General features: G+C 39.5%; 1 protein-coding gene across 1 annotated transcript in view; it reads left to right on the forward strand.

Moving 5' to 3' along the window:
• NELL2 (neural EGFL like 2) overlaps positions 1-18,121 on the forward strand; it is a 152,252-nt gene that overhangs the window by 77,483 nt on the left and 56,648 nt on the right. The window contains exon 13 of the mRNA XM_027682182.1: positions 9,970-10,095. Within this exon, the coding sequence (XP_027537983.1) occupies positions 9,970-10,095 (126 nt within the window). The remainder of the gene's footprint in view (positions 1-9,969; positions 10,096-18,121) is intronic.

Below are 18,121 nucleotides of genomic sequence, written 5' to 3' on the forward strand. Positions count from 1 at the left end.
CCAGTTTTCACTAGTAGCTGGGAGGTGACTATTGAAATAATTAGGTGCTTTCACTGTGCTGAAAAGTTCCCACTGCCATCTGGTTGGGTTTCTTTTGCAACTTTTAAAACCTCAGTCTAAAAGTGTGACATAGTCTTAACAATGCATAGAGGCTGGATCCCCAAGAGCTGTAAGAAAGACCCAGAAATACCTTACATTAAGGCAAGCTAAATTTAAAATAAATATTCTTTTATGAATAGTACAGAGCAATAGCAGTGTTTGTATCTGTTATTATACTCTACTTTGGCATTGCTCACCACTTCTTTCTGTAAAAGAGGCAGTAATCTACTGAATAGCTTGCAAAAATGTGCTGCATGGTTTAGACCCTACCCAAACTCCAAATGCAGTCTAATACACCCACAGGGGCCTTATCACTGCTTACGGGTTCTGCCTTCCAAGGAGTTTTAAATACATCAATGCAGTACAATCTGCATTGTCTCTTCCTGATAACAATCTCATACATATTTGTAGTTTCTATACAAAATTATTAATGCTCCTTATTACCCTTTTAAAATAGGGGAAAACAAAACCACTAAGAGTGGTATTTTGAAATTCTTGACATTCACAGTTGAAAATTATGAGAATTTGTCATACTAAAATAGAAAAAGAAAAAGATTATTTTGCAATTCAGATTTAAAGACCTATTTCTCATGAAGTGCAGTGCTGAAGGTCATGAACTGGAATCTCAGTAAGTTGCTCTGATTTTTGGAATTCACTAATTAATCATATACAACATCCCTTTTATTATCAGTATGCAACAGCATTAAACTAGTTGTTTGGTGCCTAAGGAAAGGTCTCCTGGGATGCTTTCATGTCTGATGGATAACGGCATATAATTACTTTTTTTGTCATGTATACACTACCATATGAATTAATTAAAACATATTAAATAGTAAGAAGATGCAGTTTGCCAAGTAAAACATTACATGATGATAGACAGTATTTGTTTTCAAAAATTTCCTGTGATATATATTTTTAGAACCATAGAATGTGTTTGGAGTCCAGCGATGGTTTTTTTGAGACTGAGATGAGGACTTCATTTTCTTGCAAGTCTCACATTCACAAGTAGCCATTGAACAATATCTCCTACTGCATGTTTTAACAAGGACAGTTTTATCTTAAGTCTGTCTTCCTTTCCAAAAACTGGGGCAAGTTGAAATAAAAACAACTCTTTGTACTGATAAAAATGATATATCTGAAACACAGTAATGATGTATTTGTGTCCTTTCAAAGCTATATAGAGCATCTGTCAAGGAATGTAGACCTTGAGTGACTGCTTTTATTTCAAGAATATTTTCTGTCTTAATGGCCCCCTCTCTGGCTACAGGAGATGGACAGAGAAATCATGAACTTAAGCAAAGATTAGAGACTGAAAATAGCGTGAAGGGAGAATCACCAAGATTTGTACAGTGTGTATATGTGTTATCTGTGCAGTTTAGTTATGGGCTAGGAAAGAACACGCCTTGTGTGAAGATTCGATAATTAGAATTTATTTTTAGTCTAATTGAAGCTTTAGCAGTCTAGTCAAGATATAACAACCTCTTATTAGTTTAATTACAATAATGCTAACACTAATAAGGCAACTCACCCAGATACTGTAAAGGTCTTTTAATAATTCAATAAAAATCAATATACACAAGTAGCTGTCCAGTTCTTCTTACCTTCCTTATGCATTGTTACAGTGAGTTTTTAGCAACCCAAGTTCTTTGTTGGGAGCAGCATGGTAGGGATAGTGGAAGGTTATTTTGTTTTTTCTCCTTGGTCTTTGTGTATACTTGAGGTTATTTTTGTGTGCTTTAACTCAGTATGTTGGGTATTGTCATGGTTTGAGAGCCCCAAAATCCAATTCCCTAGTTCTAGCCCCCCTCCCACATCTCAACCCAGTGTGAGATGGGTTTCCAGACACCACATGAGACTCAAAATGGGGGAAGGATTATATTACAATGACTGTACACATCACATAAACATTATAATACATTATACACATAATCTTAACTATCTCCTATGATAAATCAGTATTTACAATGGATCAAATCTCCTCTCCCTTCCAAATAAAAGTCCAGGAGGGAAGAAGAAAAAGATCCTTTCCACTCTCATAGCAGCAGTCACTAGGGCAGCAGTTTCTCTTTCTCTCTTCCATGCAGCAGCTGTAGCTGGATCTCTGCCAGTACACAGGAGGGGATATCCAAGCCCTCATGGCCCTTCGACTCCAAGCGAGGGTCTTCTCTTCCGTAGGCTGTGTTCACCGGGACAAAGGTCACTTCACTATGTCATACCACGAAGCACAGGGGTCTTCGTGACAGTCCCTATCTTCAGGGGATTCAAGCCCCCTTTGCAGAGCCCCCATGCTCTGACTCAAAACTGCCAAGCTGGCAGCAGCGGGGAGGGAACCCTCCTCCGCATTCCATCGGCTGTCCCCATCCAGCTCCAGGACGCCTAAGAGCTTCTCAGCTCCTCTCTTTGCAGTGCATGCTGCATTTTAGGACTTCCATTCAGTAGGAGTCCACCCCCTCCATTTTAGAAGGGATCTCAAAGGAGTTTGGGGGTTCTGGTTCAGTTCTTACCCCCAAAACTCTCTCTCTGTAGAACTTAGTTCTGCTCTCTCTGCTGCTGGCTCTCTTTCCTTCAGACAACTTTGTGTCTTCCTTGGCTATGTGCTGTTTCTGCTGCTTCTTCAGTTCTTATCTGTTTGCTCTCTGCCACCTTCCCTTGGTCAGTGCTGTTCTTGCTGCCGCTTCTGCTGCTCACGGTGAAGAAACATCCCCCAGCTCATAGCTACAGGTACCTAGCCCAGCCTTACACTGTTCCAAGTCCCTGTAGCCCCCAGCCGGGGGCTGGGGAGGGCCAGAGCCCCCAAGGGGCTCCTGCCCCTGCTCCTCGTGGCCTTACAACATGGCCACCTCTCCTTCAACAACTCTTCTCTTCCGGTCTTAGTGATATGTTTATATTTTGCAGGAGCGTTCATTGGCTTAACTCCAGGGTCACCACCCCCTGGGGGTTCACCATTTTGTACCTCTAGGGGAGAAAACTGCTTCCCCCCACCACAGGTATGGTCTTGAAGTTGCTTCACAATTGTGATTCCTTACGCTTTAGTGCTTTTCTCTTTGAGGGAGGACACACAGCTGTAGAAAAGTTGGCATAAATAAAAGTAATAAAATCCTCCAAAACAAAAACCCCAGTTTCAGAGGTAGATTGTGTGTATGTTACCTCTTTTTTACAGAAATTTTGCTGTTGGAACAAGGCTTTTTACTGGCTGTTGGCAACACCAAAGGCACAGGGGGTTAAGAGAAGAAAAAGTCAAAAATTATCTATAGAGGGTAGGAGTGGTAATGACTATAGTGGTGCTGTCAGCTGAAATAAATAATGTGGGAGATTGTGAAAAAATACACAATTTTGATTGAAGTTGATGTTTTACATCCTTTATGAAATATGTCAGTTGGAAAAACTGCTGCAGTGGATTTGACAGAGCAAAGCAAAACACAAGTGAAGTGATGGTTTTGTGACTGACTGGAGTAACAGTAGTAGTTAAACCATAGGCTTGCCAGGTGATGAAGAGCCTAGAAATAGTAGTGAGAGGAGGAGGAGCAAGGACTGTGCTGGAGCCCCAAGATATTTTGTCCTCTTAGCAAGTGAGAAAACATATGCGCAAGAAGAGACATATAGGAGGATAGTTTTATGGAAATCAAAGCACACAAGATACCGAAACCAGGCTGTAGGTGACACTGAACGGGCCCTGAAGAGAATAGGACCTTGGGAATATGATCAGGGAAGTGAGAGAGACCCTACTTGGAGTATTTTTTTTAGAGCAATGAGCTGGGAAGTTTTGGTGTACTAAACACTGGAGCAGTTGGGAAGGAAGAGTTTGAGGATGAGTTAGTGTGTTTGATGGTGGAAGGAAAAAGCCCAATACTTTCACAGATGTGTAAGCTCGTGGAACCTTGCCTCAAAGTTATGGTCTGTTCTTTTTCTTTCAAAGAGTAAGAGCTGGTGAAGGGATGGGTTGAACACAGGAGGAGGGATAGGTGAGAGAAATCTGCAGACAGGACTAAACCTACTCAGGTAAAAATTATCTGAGGGAGGAAAACAGCAGAGAAGCTTGAAGTCAAAGGGAAAAGGTGAGAAAAGAAGGACTTGTCAGTGGAGGAATGACAAAGAGAAAGTAAAAGGACAGAACTTTTTTTCCTTTGTGATCCTGTCCAGGATACAGGACAGGTTGTGTTTGCTTTAAAGGTTTTAAGTCCACATTTACTTTTTCAATGGTGTTGATTGCTATGATCGGTCACTGTTCTTTTTCCTCTTTTATAGTCACTTAACAGTTGAGTAACATCTGCTGAGCAGGTGAATGTGGGGCTTGGTATTTATAGGCTGTGCAGAAAGAATCTTTCATTAGTATAATACCATGGGGATTTTATTTGTTTTGTTTTGAAATTGTAGGTCTAATCTACTGTGCTCTTGTAGAGCACAGGGTAATTTTTGATGCACTTATGAAATAATTTTTTATAAATAAAGCTTTGCCTGCTCCTGTTCCCTCTCTTCCTAGGCGTTTATTTATTTGTTGCAAAAATCCTGCAAGAGCATCTCCCTGGCCATCATATAGCTCTGTAAGTGCAACCAGGGAGATCACTGGTGTTAGTCACTATTGAGTTTTAAGGGAAATGGCTGGAGGCAGGATACTATCCATAAAGGATCCTCAATTCTGGAAATAACCTCTTCTCTTAACAGCCTGTATTTACTGACTTAGTACCAGACTCATTTGTTCTGGTAGGCTTTTGTGATGGATAAAGGCAGTAATGTATAGGGAGGCCTAAGGAGAGGCTTTGTTTGTTAGTGTGAGGCTTTGGTCAACAATGATTTATAGATTGCAGGTCAAGTTCTCTTCTTATTCGTGGGATTGTAAAACATAACTGGGAATTTTACTCTGGGGAAGCAAACTCATTAGGGTGCAGGAGGAAGGAATACAGGGAAACATTTTTTTGGTTATATATTTTGCATAAATTTTGTTCAAGTGCTTGGGGGGATAAAGAAAGGCAGGTTTTTTTTCCATCTTTGGTGTTTTTGCAAGTATAAATAAATCATTGAAGTGCAGATTCCAAACACTTTCGCACTAACCAGTTTTCCCAGAGGTGCCCCTTTTATCTGTTCCACTGGGAACAGAGCAGGTTGATGATCTCCATGACTACATTGTTGTTAGTACATCACAGCTGGTGGCTCAGTATCACATCACAGACTTGAAGCACACAAGCCTTTATTGTTGTATGTGTAGAGCCATTGGAGTGGTGCATTTATCCTATTGAACTGACTTCAGTATCTTACTGGCTGAACAGTAAGACATGAATGTGCATTAATATGCTAACTAGGCTTTCTGGCAGGGGGAAATTAAGATAAATGATGTAGGCTTTCTTAGATATTGAAATGCATCAGGTTTTCTGTTGTGCGTTTATATCTAAAGGTGACATGCTGGTTTTGGCTGGTGTAGAGTTAATTTTCTTCACAGTGATTGGTATGGGGCCGTGTTTTGGGTTTGTTCTGAGCACAAGGTTGATAATATAGAAATGTTTTTATTATTGCTGAGCAGTGCTTACACAGAGCCAAGGCCTTTTCTGCTTTTCATACTGCCACACTGGCGAGGAAACTGGGGTTGCATGGGAAGTTGGGAGGAGACACAGCCAGGACAGGTGACCCAAACTGACCAAAGGGATAGTCCATACCATGTAATATCATGCTCAGTATATAAAGGAGGGGGGGAGGAAGAAGGGGAGGATGTTTGGAGTGATGGTGTTAATTTTCCCCAGTCACTGTTACATGTGATGGGGCCCTGTGCTGCTGGAGATGCTGATCACCTGCCTGCCAATGGGAAGTGGTAAATGAATTTCTTATTTGTGAATGAATTCCTGCTTGTGTATGTGGCTTTTGCTTTCCCTATTAAACTGTCTTTATCATAACCCATGAATTTTCTGAAGCTTGCATGCGGAGTGCTAAAAGGAGAATGGAATAGTATGCTTTTAGTGTGGTCAGTCTCTGTGTGCCTAGTTGTCATTTAACTGTTACTTTATCCTTTTTTGTATTAATTATCTTTATTTAGTATTAAAGTTGCAAGCTGTTTGCTAGAGCAGCTTCTTATCTGCTGTGTGTCCCTGGTGTAGAGGGTCTTTAGGTGCCAATGTAACATAACCATGTGATATAGCAATAATAGAGAGCTGGGTGGGAAAGACTTTTGATTTCCACTGAGCATTTAAAAAATGTGAGCAACATATTTGCAAATCCATTTGAAAAAAAACCAACAAAAAATCAGATTTGTTCAAATGAAACACTTCAAAGTTAACCTGATGTCATGGGTTGAGATTGGCCCCCCCCGACAATCGGGGGGCTCAGAGGTGATTGGGTGCCAGGGCAGTGTTCCCTGGAGGGCCAATCACTGCTTGTTTTGTTCGCTCCTGTGAAAAATCATACATACACAGCCACCGGAAGCTGTTGGCAATTTTCTGTTGGTGTCTGCTGCGTGTAGGTGTAGAAGGCCAGGGGGTGGCTGGGCTCCTTCTTTCACCCTCCGGGGGGGAAGGGGAGCCCTGCGGCCCCCCAACTCTGCCTAGGCCAGAGTTGGAGGCAGCATTGAAATGAGTGTGTGTTGTGAAAGAAGAGATTCGCATCACCTGAGGTAAGAGGGAGGAGCCCAGGCCCTCTTCCCCCCCCTGCAGCTGGGCACTTGGGACAGCGTATAACTGGACCAAGCTGCCTGTGGCCAAGGCTAGGGGGCTTTTCTCTCTCACTGTTAAGTGGGAGTGGATGCAAGGCTTAGTATTGAAGCTGAGCCAAGAGACGGGCTGATAACGAAGCAGCTCGGCGCTAGGGAGAAGAATCCCAGGCGAAATTGGAGACGGACCAGAGGGGAGAGGCTCAAGAGTTGCCCTTGCCAAGGTTTGGCCGGGGGCAGCCAAAAACTGACTTGGAGGAATGAAGATTCCAAATGCCTACTGTGATAAGCTACACTACAGCAGCAGCGAACCGAGGTATGAGAGAGAGATCACACAGCAGAAATGACACAGAACCAAGGAGGACAGACTTGGAGCTATCTTGGACTTCATGAAGAAGAAAAGACTGCAGCAAACAGCTGAAGGTTGATGGGGAAGTGTTCAGGGGCCCCGAACACTCCCACAAGAGAGAGACTGGTTACCTATCAGCCTGAAAAGGCTTTTCCTGGACTAATTGAGGGACGAGCTTTGAAGGGACTGATAGAAGTGTAATATATATATATAGTTGCTTTTAGTTTGTACAGTATATTTATTTGTGTAAATAAAATGTATATATGCTTTCCCCTTCCCCTATAGAAGCCTCTGGCCTGAAAGTTTTCTCTTCGGTGTTGGGATAGACTGTGGGAAGGGGTGAGGGAAGCCTGAAAATTGGATTTCTGATGTGGCTCAAACTGCCACACCTGATCAATTATGGGTTGTATTTTTTTTTCTATATCTGATATCAATTGAACAAGCAAGGTTTAAAAAAAAAAGGCAGTAATAAATAAAACATTTTGGAAAACCACAATATGTGGTATGTTGGCAAAATGAAAGCTTTTATTTAAAGTACTTCTAAATTAGAAGATTTGAATCAAATAAGCTCTGACTTTAATTTTTTCACTGCAAAATAAAAACTATTGGCATTTTGGGTCTCCTGTGGCTGTTTACCTGCCAAAGCAATCATTAATATAATTTTCAAAAAGTTCTATTTAATTTTTTTGAGGCTTTGGATCTTTAAGTAGAATTTTCTGAGGGTGCCAAAGCTGGCTTCTCAGCAGTCCGTTGACACTGAGAACATAAGGCCTCTAATTACTTGAAGACTGATGCTGTTACTTAAATACAAATCAACACCATTAATTTAATATGGAATTGTGAACTGAAATTATGAAAGACACAAGTTGCATCATTTGTTGTAGAGGCTGAGGCATATGTTGTAACTGTTGACTGTTTTTGTGAACTGGACTTTTGTGTGCCCTATTCCACTTTCCATGCAAAACCAGCTGCTTCTGTGATAGTCTTATGATACCTTCACTTTTTTTTTTTGTGTTCTTAGATGATGATCACAAAATGTGTTTTGAGCCTTAGTATGCTCATTGTGTCACTGTAAATACATGTTCATTTGTGTATGTATGCATGTACATAAAAATTGCAAAATTACCTTTTCCAAGCCAGCACCTTTATAGAGTTGTGGTTCTTTCATGCCTGTAGATCTTTCAGGGAAAGGAAGAAGAGAAAACCAGTTGAAGTATATTGGCCATGAAATTCTTAGGAACTGAATTTGTGCAAAGTAGTATGAGGGTGTCTAACCACCCTCAGCATTTGCAGTGGACACCTTCATGTTTTGTAGCCAATTGTCCCCAGCTTCTCCAGCAGAATCCAGTGGGCAGAGAAACTGGGGAAAATAGAATTTTTTTCAAAACTGAATGAAATCTGCAGAACTTACTACAGAATCACTAGTATTCAGTGTACCACATTGCTTTGTACTGGAAGGCAAATTATATTCTAGGAATAAAGGGCAAAAAAAGAGCAGACAGTGAGTGCAGTTGGTAAATAGCTATTGATTTAAAGGCACTGGGAAGATAAGAAGAATTGGGAGAGAGAATTGGTAAGCATACAACCTAAGCAGAAGTAAAATACAGAACTTAATGCTGTTGACATGTAGCATCACAGCATTAAGAAGTCAACCCTGATTTGAGTTTATATATACATTCTGTTGTTTGTTTTGAACTATCATTAGACTCTGCAACAAAACACTTTTCCATCCAGGGATTTTATTTTCAACTCCGAAACATTATTGAAAACAGGGAGGAAATCAAATCTAATGAGTGGGAAAAAAAAACCCAAGCCAACAATCCACCCTTTTGATTTTTAGCATATTTTGGTAACAAGGTTCAGTGGCACATTGCATGATGATATAACTAGGTGTACAGAGTGTCTCAGCAATGATGTCTGTATTATTAGTATTTCAGGAGCAGTGTGCTACTGAGCACTTCCAAATTAATATAGATTCTCTTCTTTGCAGTATAATAATACTGTGCAGAATTTTTTTTGTTATCGGTAGTGCTTTCTCTGTCTTACCATTTCTTACCTGTTACCAGAAATATGTCTAATTTTGCAGCCCAAGAGAGTACCAAACCCAATAAGGTATTGAAGTCCATGTCTGCAGTGATTTATGTCTGGAGTTTGCTCTAGGACTTTATGCTGTAACAGGTATTCTGCCCCAGCAAGTATTTTATCAAGTTTCAAGTTTTTCTGTCAGAGCAGGTGTTTATATAAATGAGATCCTTTCAGGTTCCTTTCATATATGTATCTATATACTCATATGTATGTAGACATATACAGATATAGATATATGTGTTTATATATATTAAAAATACTGGTTGGCTACTTTATAGTTCTAAGAGGAACTTACACTAAGTTCCAGTGTCATTTCAGATCTTGCCATATTCCTTACAGTTTGTTCCCAAACAACAGTTCCTGTTAGATCAAAGGCATATAGTGTGCGTATAGTTGTGTGTTTGTGTACTGCTGACTGCAGTGACTGTACAGGGTGAAGTGATGGATAGCATTGCAGTGCTGAGATAGTTGGTCTGCTGTTTGTCATACTGGTTTGTTGGTTTTTGTTGTTGTTGTTATTTAAATCATAGGGACAACATCAGAGGCACTTCAAAAGGAAAGATGTAAGCCGATGTAATCTTCTTTGTAACTCCACTAACAGCTGTTCACAGAAAGCTCATGGTGCTTCTGTTGTTTGAATGCTTCAAGCCGTTTTTTTAAAAGAAGAAAGCAAAAAAACTTTCCAAAATACATTGGTATTTAAGTAACTCTTTAGCCCACTACTGATGGAAGTGAATAACAGTGTAGAGAGATTGCAAAGAACACTGCTGAATTTTACTTGTTTTCCTCTTTGCCTTGTTCACAGATATTGATGAGTGTGCTGAAGGACGGCACTACTGTCGTGAGAATACCATGTGTGTAAATACACCAGGATCCTTTATGTGTGTTTGCAAAACAGGATATATACGCATTGATGATTATTCATGTACAGGTAAGAGCTGTGTATTTGTGGATGGAAATAGCAGGATGATAGTCTTTAAGAGCATTGATATGATTCTTCTAAAGTTAATCTTTGTTCAAGTCACAGAGCATCTAGATGAAATGTTAAATAGAATAGACACCAAAATAGTTACAAAAATACAATGCAGAAAAGCTTATTCATTTTACAGATTATATGTATGTCATATTGTTTGCCTGAAATTGTAAGGCAGTCTGGAGCGTTTCATAGTTCTATGTGGTTTTGGGTGCTGATCAAAAAGGTGAAGGAAGGAGACTGAAGGGAAAACTAAACAAGCCGAAATAGTACTAGGTTTTACTTGGTTTCCATGTTCCATAGCAGTACAACTTGGAATATAATGACTCCACTGCAAACTTTTGATGGTGTTAAATTTGCATGATGTTAGAATTGGCTATGTCAACCTGGCTCGCTCAGGTGAATCCTGAGGTCAAAGGGCAGGAGTTCTGCTTGCCTTGAACCAGTGGACAGCATGGTTGGTCTTATACCTGTATCATCAGTGGATGCTCTAGGGGAAGCGTTTGGTTCATCCTGACTTTCTGTCTTCTGGTCTTCTTTTATTGCAAGGTGTTTTAGGGCTATGGAATGAATACTGAACATTTAAAACAGTCTTCAGAGCCAGGTAGATCCTAGGTGTTCCTGGGAGAATGCATTTTTTCCCACTAGACAGATAAAGAAAATATGATTCAATGTGTGGCATGTTTTCTCAGTGAACAAAAATGCATGTGAACAGAATAGTACCACTATTTTTTGTGTGCACAGGGGAACACATTAACTCTTTCTATAAAAAGTTATATTTGTTCAGTAAAGCTGTCTTGAAGTTCATATTATCCTAGAGTAGCTGGCTATAAATGGATGAGTGTATTCAGAATGTGAAGGCAGCACTTGAAGTTAGTTTCCAAATGTATTTAGTTCTGTCTGTTGTGTCTTGGCATTTTCGAGCATCTGTTATATGTCTTGGTGCAGAAACAGCTTCTTCACAACTGGTATGATTTACTTGCCCAAACATGCACAGCACTCACGGACATGGATTTCAAACCACATACATATGATTTCTGTGCATACTATCTTATCTGTAGATGCCATTCATCTCACATACGCTGGCAAGCACTGTTTTACGGCAGTAAGCCCAGTTCTTAAAGGACCAAGTTATAGGCTGCTTGCAACAGGTCCTTTCCGAAGCAATCAGTAAGTTTCTGATCACTCTCCTATGTTTTCCACACTCAGCTGAGTAAAGAAATTGTTTACCTACCTACCAAGAGTGAATACTGGGATTATTTTAGGACTGACTTTATGTAAATCTCTGTGATACCTTTTCTGCTTGACTTTCCTTAACTTGCTGTTCTGATTGAACTTTGCAAATGGTGAACCATCACCAACAACTTACCAGGAACATTTGGTGCCTATAAATATAATAAAGGTATTTCTCGAGACTCTACACATTGCATTCTTCATATTTTCTGAAATGTACTTTTATGAAATTCAATGTAGTTCAAGAGCTCTGGACAGTCAAACTTGTGTGAAATGTGCTGGAAATCCATTATAGATCTCACGTTCCAAACTGAATTTGGCTCCACATTTGTAAATAATAGTTTCCTGTGAAATCAGTGTGATGGGTGACGTAATAAATGATTTCTTTTCCACCTTTGCCTCAACCAAGCTGGGAAAAGTTAATGCAGAAGGAAGGAAAGTAGATGAAATAGTTTTGTAGATTTCAAATCTGAAGACGTGATAGACCAGCTGAACTGTAACTCACACAGTGATTTTCTGTATGTCTGAGCAATGCCACTAACTATTATTTGGGACCTAGAATTTTTCAGGAGTTAAATTATAGTGAATTTTGGACACTGTTAGGCAACCATGAGGATACTGTCCCTACTGGGTGTTGGAATTTGAACAAATGGCAACCTAACATCATTAACTGTATATGTCACAAAATAATTTTGTTTTTTTTCCTGGTTCCACAAAGAGTGTTAGCACCTCCAGTGGAGTCACTGGTTAGTTACTAAAGTATGTAGACTTATGAGACTCTTATATGACATTTGCACCAAACAATTAGTAAGTGAAAAGTTAGTTGTGTCTCAAAAATTGAAGAAAACACAGGATACATTTAAAGTAATGTACTTAGATCAGTAAATGGCATTCTGTGCTTTAGTCTGTATGAGTGACGGTGAGAGCATTTACATTATAGCACTGTAGCAGGTGACAAGTGTATATATTTTACACGAGACTGCTGTAAGTTTTTTACCCCTCAGCATAGTTTTGCTGGTTTGGCCATCTATTAAAGCTCTTGATTTTGTAGACTTTCATGTGCACTCATTTGGACAGATATAAGTCTAAGGGTTAAAATGAACACAAGTAAGGAGGGTATGTTGCTGTGGCTTTAACATGGAGTTTATGGAAGTTTTAAACTACTAGATTGCTTAGGATCGTCTCTCTTGAAGAACCATTCTCTGTTCTGAGAACCAGGAAAATATCTGTGTAGGAGAAAAACCGATCATGTTCAAAAGACATTGCTGAAATATGTGTATGTTAATAAATCAGTGCAAAATAACAGTGAGAAAGAGTTTATGATGCTAATGACAATCCTTTGCTGTCCTGCAGACAGACCAACAGGTTCAGTCCAGACTGTTATTCTTAGGTGTAGCAGAAGTTTCATAAGAATGATTTTCTCTAACAGCATAATGAGGTATTTTAAAGCAAGTAGTTTACAAGAAAAACTCACTATAATTGCCTTTATTGTCTTTGGTTAGTTGGTTGGTTAATTTTCATTTCAGTGGAGTGTTAAGGACATTCGGCTAAACAACTGGTATCTAGTACTTGAGAAGGAAAAGTATTTTCCAAATATGTTTTGTTTAGAGAATCAAGGCAGTAGAGTGTGTTAGGGATCTCAACCTGTTTCAGCCAACCTTGCATTTGCCCTATTTAAGTCCATCAACTTAATCTGCCTTTTACAATTGTAGCAAGTAGAAGTCTTTGCACTTTGAGAATGGAGATACCAACTTGTCTATGCCCAGCACACCTCACTGTGCATCGCAAGCTCATGGCTTATTCACTGCAACTGGGAATTATTTTGGTTAAGCTCAATTTTCTTATCATAAAGGTGCTAGTTCTTGAAGTTAAGGGCATAAACCAAGTGTTTTTATCTGGCAGGAAAGCAGGACAGTAAGGAGGAAAGCAATCGGGATAGACCAAAGAGACAGAGCTCCGCACATTAAGGAGATATTTTTTAAAGGTTTTGTGAGGAATATCCTGTTTAACTTGGCATATCTGTGACAGTAAGGCTGTGCACTGTCCTTAACAGAATTTTCTGTTTTCTATATTTCTTTTTTGTTCTAATAATCAGTTTTATTGTAGAAGCTACGCAGCATAATTGATGTATCCCATAGTCCTTAAAAAGACCTGATGTTTATATCTGGCAAAAAAGTGAAAAGTATGAAATGTGTCTGTGAAAGAAATGGTATTTTAAAACCAATTCAAACGCAAATATACAAAATATATTCACATTCATACCATTGGACAGTCTCTGTTTTATGAAATTTGTGCAAAAAGTGGGTATTATGCATTGCTCTTTTTCATTTCCTTCAAGATATCTGGAATCATCAACTTTGACAGCATCACTTCTCAGCTACTGCAGAAAGGTGTTATAGAGATGCCTCTTGCCAGCTACTCATGAGAGCCGTGGTGCAGAAGCCTCACACAGACATCTCTTGTGTGCAAAGGCAATCCTGAGTATTTTAGGGGCACCTTGGAGCTGCAAGCATACTACAAAGACTATCAAGGGCTCCAGGACTACATAGATTTGGTTATATAGTATGCAGTTCTGTCCAAATCTCTTAGTACTTGTGTACAGAGAGTCTGATGCACTTTGCGTTTTGTCAATGTTTGCAATAAATGTAGTCATTCAACCCTCTTTTGCCTTCTGCAGAAGTTAAAGTTCTGGGCGAGTTTCTGTTTGCCTCATTGGCAATTCTGGGTTTAACTTGCCAGCTGAAATATCAATGAAACTCAAGAGGAGGCATTTTTTGAATTCAGTTCATGAATAACAAGAATAGGGCAAACAAGCGACAATTGACCCTGTGTGTTACTAAATGTTAGATTTTTAAAATATATTTCAGGTCACAGTTCCTTGTAATGCTGTGTAATCGAATCCAGTTATGGAACTGTAGCTGTGCATAAAATAGCTGACACTTTAAACTGGACCAGAAGCTCTGGTAGCACATCCTTGGCAACGTTACTAAGCAGGAAGAAAATGATCTGTAGCTCGGCATTAATATGTCATTGTTTGTATAGGACAGCTGAAGCACAGGAAGGAGATGTTGAGAAATTATACCTGAACCTGATTAGGCAGGTTATGATATGAGTGACATCCACACAACTTGTTGGCAGACTAACATAACATGCCTTATTGTTCCATCCTATGAACACATATATAATTTAGCAGTCATTGATCAAAATAGAAAAGAGACGTAAAATCAGTGACATTGAAGAGTTTTTCTCCTCTGCAAGACATTTGAAAGGAAATCTGTGCTATCCATCTCTATTAGAGTTGTGCACACAAAAGACTGATTTAGGCAGCATATAGCTGCTTCCTAAACAGCTCTGGTTTGATTCGTCCAGGTATTTTATTACAAGTTTTACAATAGATCTGAATTACATTTTTATTTTCAAGACAAAGGATGTAATGAAGACATCAATTTCAGATTTCGTTATTTGCATTCATCTTGGAAGCAAAATTCTCAGGTTTAGATTGAATTAGTCACAACGATATTTACACAGAAATCTGTTGTTTGTGACTGATTTTTATGTTCAGAAATCAATCATAGCTCTGAGAAGGAGAGATGGGTCCTAAGTTGCATCCATATGCCAAATGGGTGCAGAAACTGCAAATTAAAGGCATAAAAATATGCCCTGGGCTACCATGAGTTGGTATCTTACATTGGTATTGTCTCATTCCCCTTCCACTTTGCTTCCCAGAACCTGAAATGTAATGATGTTGCATTGGGGAAAGGAAGGCAGAGAATGGCATGAGTCTCTGCTGGGGTAGTTTTATATGTGTAGCAGTAATGCTGCACCATTACAGTTAGCTATGATCAAATCTGAATGCTTCAGTATTTTTCTGGAATAATAACACTCACATCTTTACTGTGCATGAGATTATAAAAATACATGGGCTGTTTTCTTGCCTGAAAAAAGAAGGTTTTCCTTCTGGAAATAAGGAAGAAATCAGTGTCAATTCCAGTCTTTTGGGCTGCTGTGTAATCTGAAGCTGGTGGCAATGGTCTGAACAGTGCAGTACATATCTTTTCCTCCACCACTTATCACTATTTTTTAATGGAAAAGGGAGAAGTTAGGAAATGAGAGAAGAGAGCTCTCTGTTTTTCACATTTGGCTCTAATAGTGAAGAGTTCCGACTAGCACCAGTGGATAGTTAATCATGTTTAGTCTCAGTTGTCTTAAGTTTTCTGGCTGGGGACCACTCATCTATCTAAGTAACCCAGCAAAAATGGAGCAGGAGAAAGAAGATCCCATGAGACTTAATCCATCCTCCCTAGAATGTGTTAAGGCAGAGGAAGAAGCATACCCAGACCTGAAGAGGCTGTGGATTTTTTGCGCCACAGATGATTTTTAAGGCCCTGTTTCTGTGCAAAATTGGGGACCACCTTTGTTTTTGTGTTTGTTTTTTGGGGGAGGGGTTTTGTTTGTTTGTTTGCTTTTGTTTTAGTTTTTGTTTTCAATTCAGCATAAAAGGGGGCAGTGGCACTGATGGAAGTGCCTCTCCTGTGGGTGGAAGTCCCAGAGATGATGTGTGGGAGGTAACACAGCTGATGTTACCCTCCCAGAGACTGTCCTCCCCAGGGGCTGTCTCATGTTTCACATTAATGGTGCTGGAGAGGCAGGCATTGGGGCTCTTCATAAGTACCCTAGGACAGTATATTCGGTTGACTGTCCCTGTATTTGTGGGCTGGGTAAAATGATAAATAAATAAATAACTGAATGCAAGAAGGACATAAGGAGTGTTAGTATATAAGCCAGAATCTTTGAATTAATGTTTGTACATGCTGTAATCTGAGGTTTACTAAATTATGTATTACATGTTTCTGGGGTTTTTTTTCCTGTTTGTGTTTTGTGGGGTTTTCTGGAGGCTTTTTTTTTTTTGAGAGAAGCAATTAATCTACAACTTTGTACCCTGACACTAGTGAAGTTTTACAATTTCACTGTACTTCAGCAGGAAATACATGTGAATTTTTGACTGATTAATTATTGAAAGCATACCAGGCAGGTTGCAAATTGCAGCCTACTTCTTCCAAGCGTTGTCTGACCACATGAGCAGCCATGTGCATCCTTATAGTAGTGCTGAGCAGTGTGGGACCACTGCCACACTTGGAGCTGGGCACTTACATATGCATTTTAAGAATGTGCAGGCAGTGTAACCTTTTTTCATAACTATTTTGCAAAATCCATTCCAGATTATTTTGTCTTTCCTTTTCATTTTCACTTAAGCTGAACCATGCTGATTTTTTCCTACTGCTTGCTTTTAGAAAACAATAACTGAGAAGCCAAAGGGTTTGGCAAGCAAGGTGAAGATTCTAAGTCTGTGAGGCCATTATTGTGCATTACAGCCTGGTACCATGACATTTGTGCTCCTTTGTTTGTTTTCTGATTTCTAAAAAGAAATGTGAGAGATTTTTATATAATATATCATGACTGTGTTTGGAACATTTGGAGAGTTTGTTCTTCAGAGCCAAACTAGACAGAAGGGATGAAGTAGTTCTTCAGAATCATAGAATGGTTTGGGTTGGGAGGGTCCTTAAAGACCATCTAGTTCCAACTCCACTGCCATAGGCAGGGATACCTTTCACTAGATCAGGTTTCTCAAAGCCCATGGCTCTGGTCTTTAGTCTTTTTGACTTGGACATATAGAAGGACCTACTCAAAGCAATGAAGAATGTGTTGAATTCACCAGACTTTAACTGGGTGTATCCAACTGGACCTTGCTAGACCTCCCTCCTCCACCACCCCATCCTACTTAAGTCTTTGTGAGTCTCAGAGATTTTGCTAACAACATTTTTCTGATTATGGTGTCAATGCTTTCAACATAATTTAATTTTTTTTCTGCAATATCCTCTCGCAGTAAACCGAAGTCCTAATAATTGTTTCCACATAAATTACTGAGAAGCATGGTGGTAGCAAGCTGAGTGACACCTGAAATGTTAATTCTTGGGAATACTGGCAGCTCTGCATATTTTGCAAATCAAATTCAATCAAATCACAAATCTGTTGCAATTTGGAAGGGTTTCCAACACTAAAATAATTAAGAGTCTGGGGAGATTAACTTGATATATGGAAAAGATTTAAGGAGAAAACTACACATTTAGCTGCATAATGGTGATGAATGTGCAAAAAGTAGGAATTATGAAAACAATAATACTAATTAATAATTACTTGGGAGTTTCAATAGTAAGGGGAAAATGTAGGGGAAATTATCAGCCTGCAGTGTGTGACCAGTACCATTTGACATTAGTTTTTCACATCTGACCCACATTCTTTGCTCTTCATTGATACTGTGTGATGACTGAAAAAATTCACCTTGACATAATGTATAGAGAACACATTGTCACACTTAGTCCGATCAGCAATCCTGCATCTGATACTCTTTTGTCTATCTTTTGGCCTTTTTTTCCCATGTAGTCATTAATGTTAGATCACTGGGATTTATTTTGCCTTTGTTTTGCCCATAGCAATCAAAACTATGTCGTTACTAAGCTCTCCTGTTGGGTTCCATTCTTGAAGATAGCTCTGACTTGTAAAAAACCTACACCTCTGCTTGGATTTCAGCTAATGCCACTGGTGATGTCCCCACTTAAGAAAGATACCTCCTCTCCTCTCCTCTCCTCTCCTCTCCTCTCCTCTCCTCTCCTCTCCTCTCCTCTCCTCTCCTCTCCTCTCCTCTCCTCTCCTCTCCTCTCCTCTCCTCTCCTCTCCTCTCCTCTCCTCTCCT

Source organism: Neopelma chrysocephalum, unplaced genomic scaffold (genome assembly GCF_003984885.1).
Source record: "Neopelma chrysocephalum unplaced genomic scaffold, ASM398488v2 Primary Assembly neopelma1_62, whole genome shotgun sequence".
NCBI lineage: Eukaryota > Metazoa > Chordata > Aves > Passeriformes > Pipridae > Neopelma > Neopelma chrysocephalum.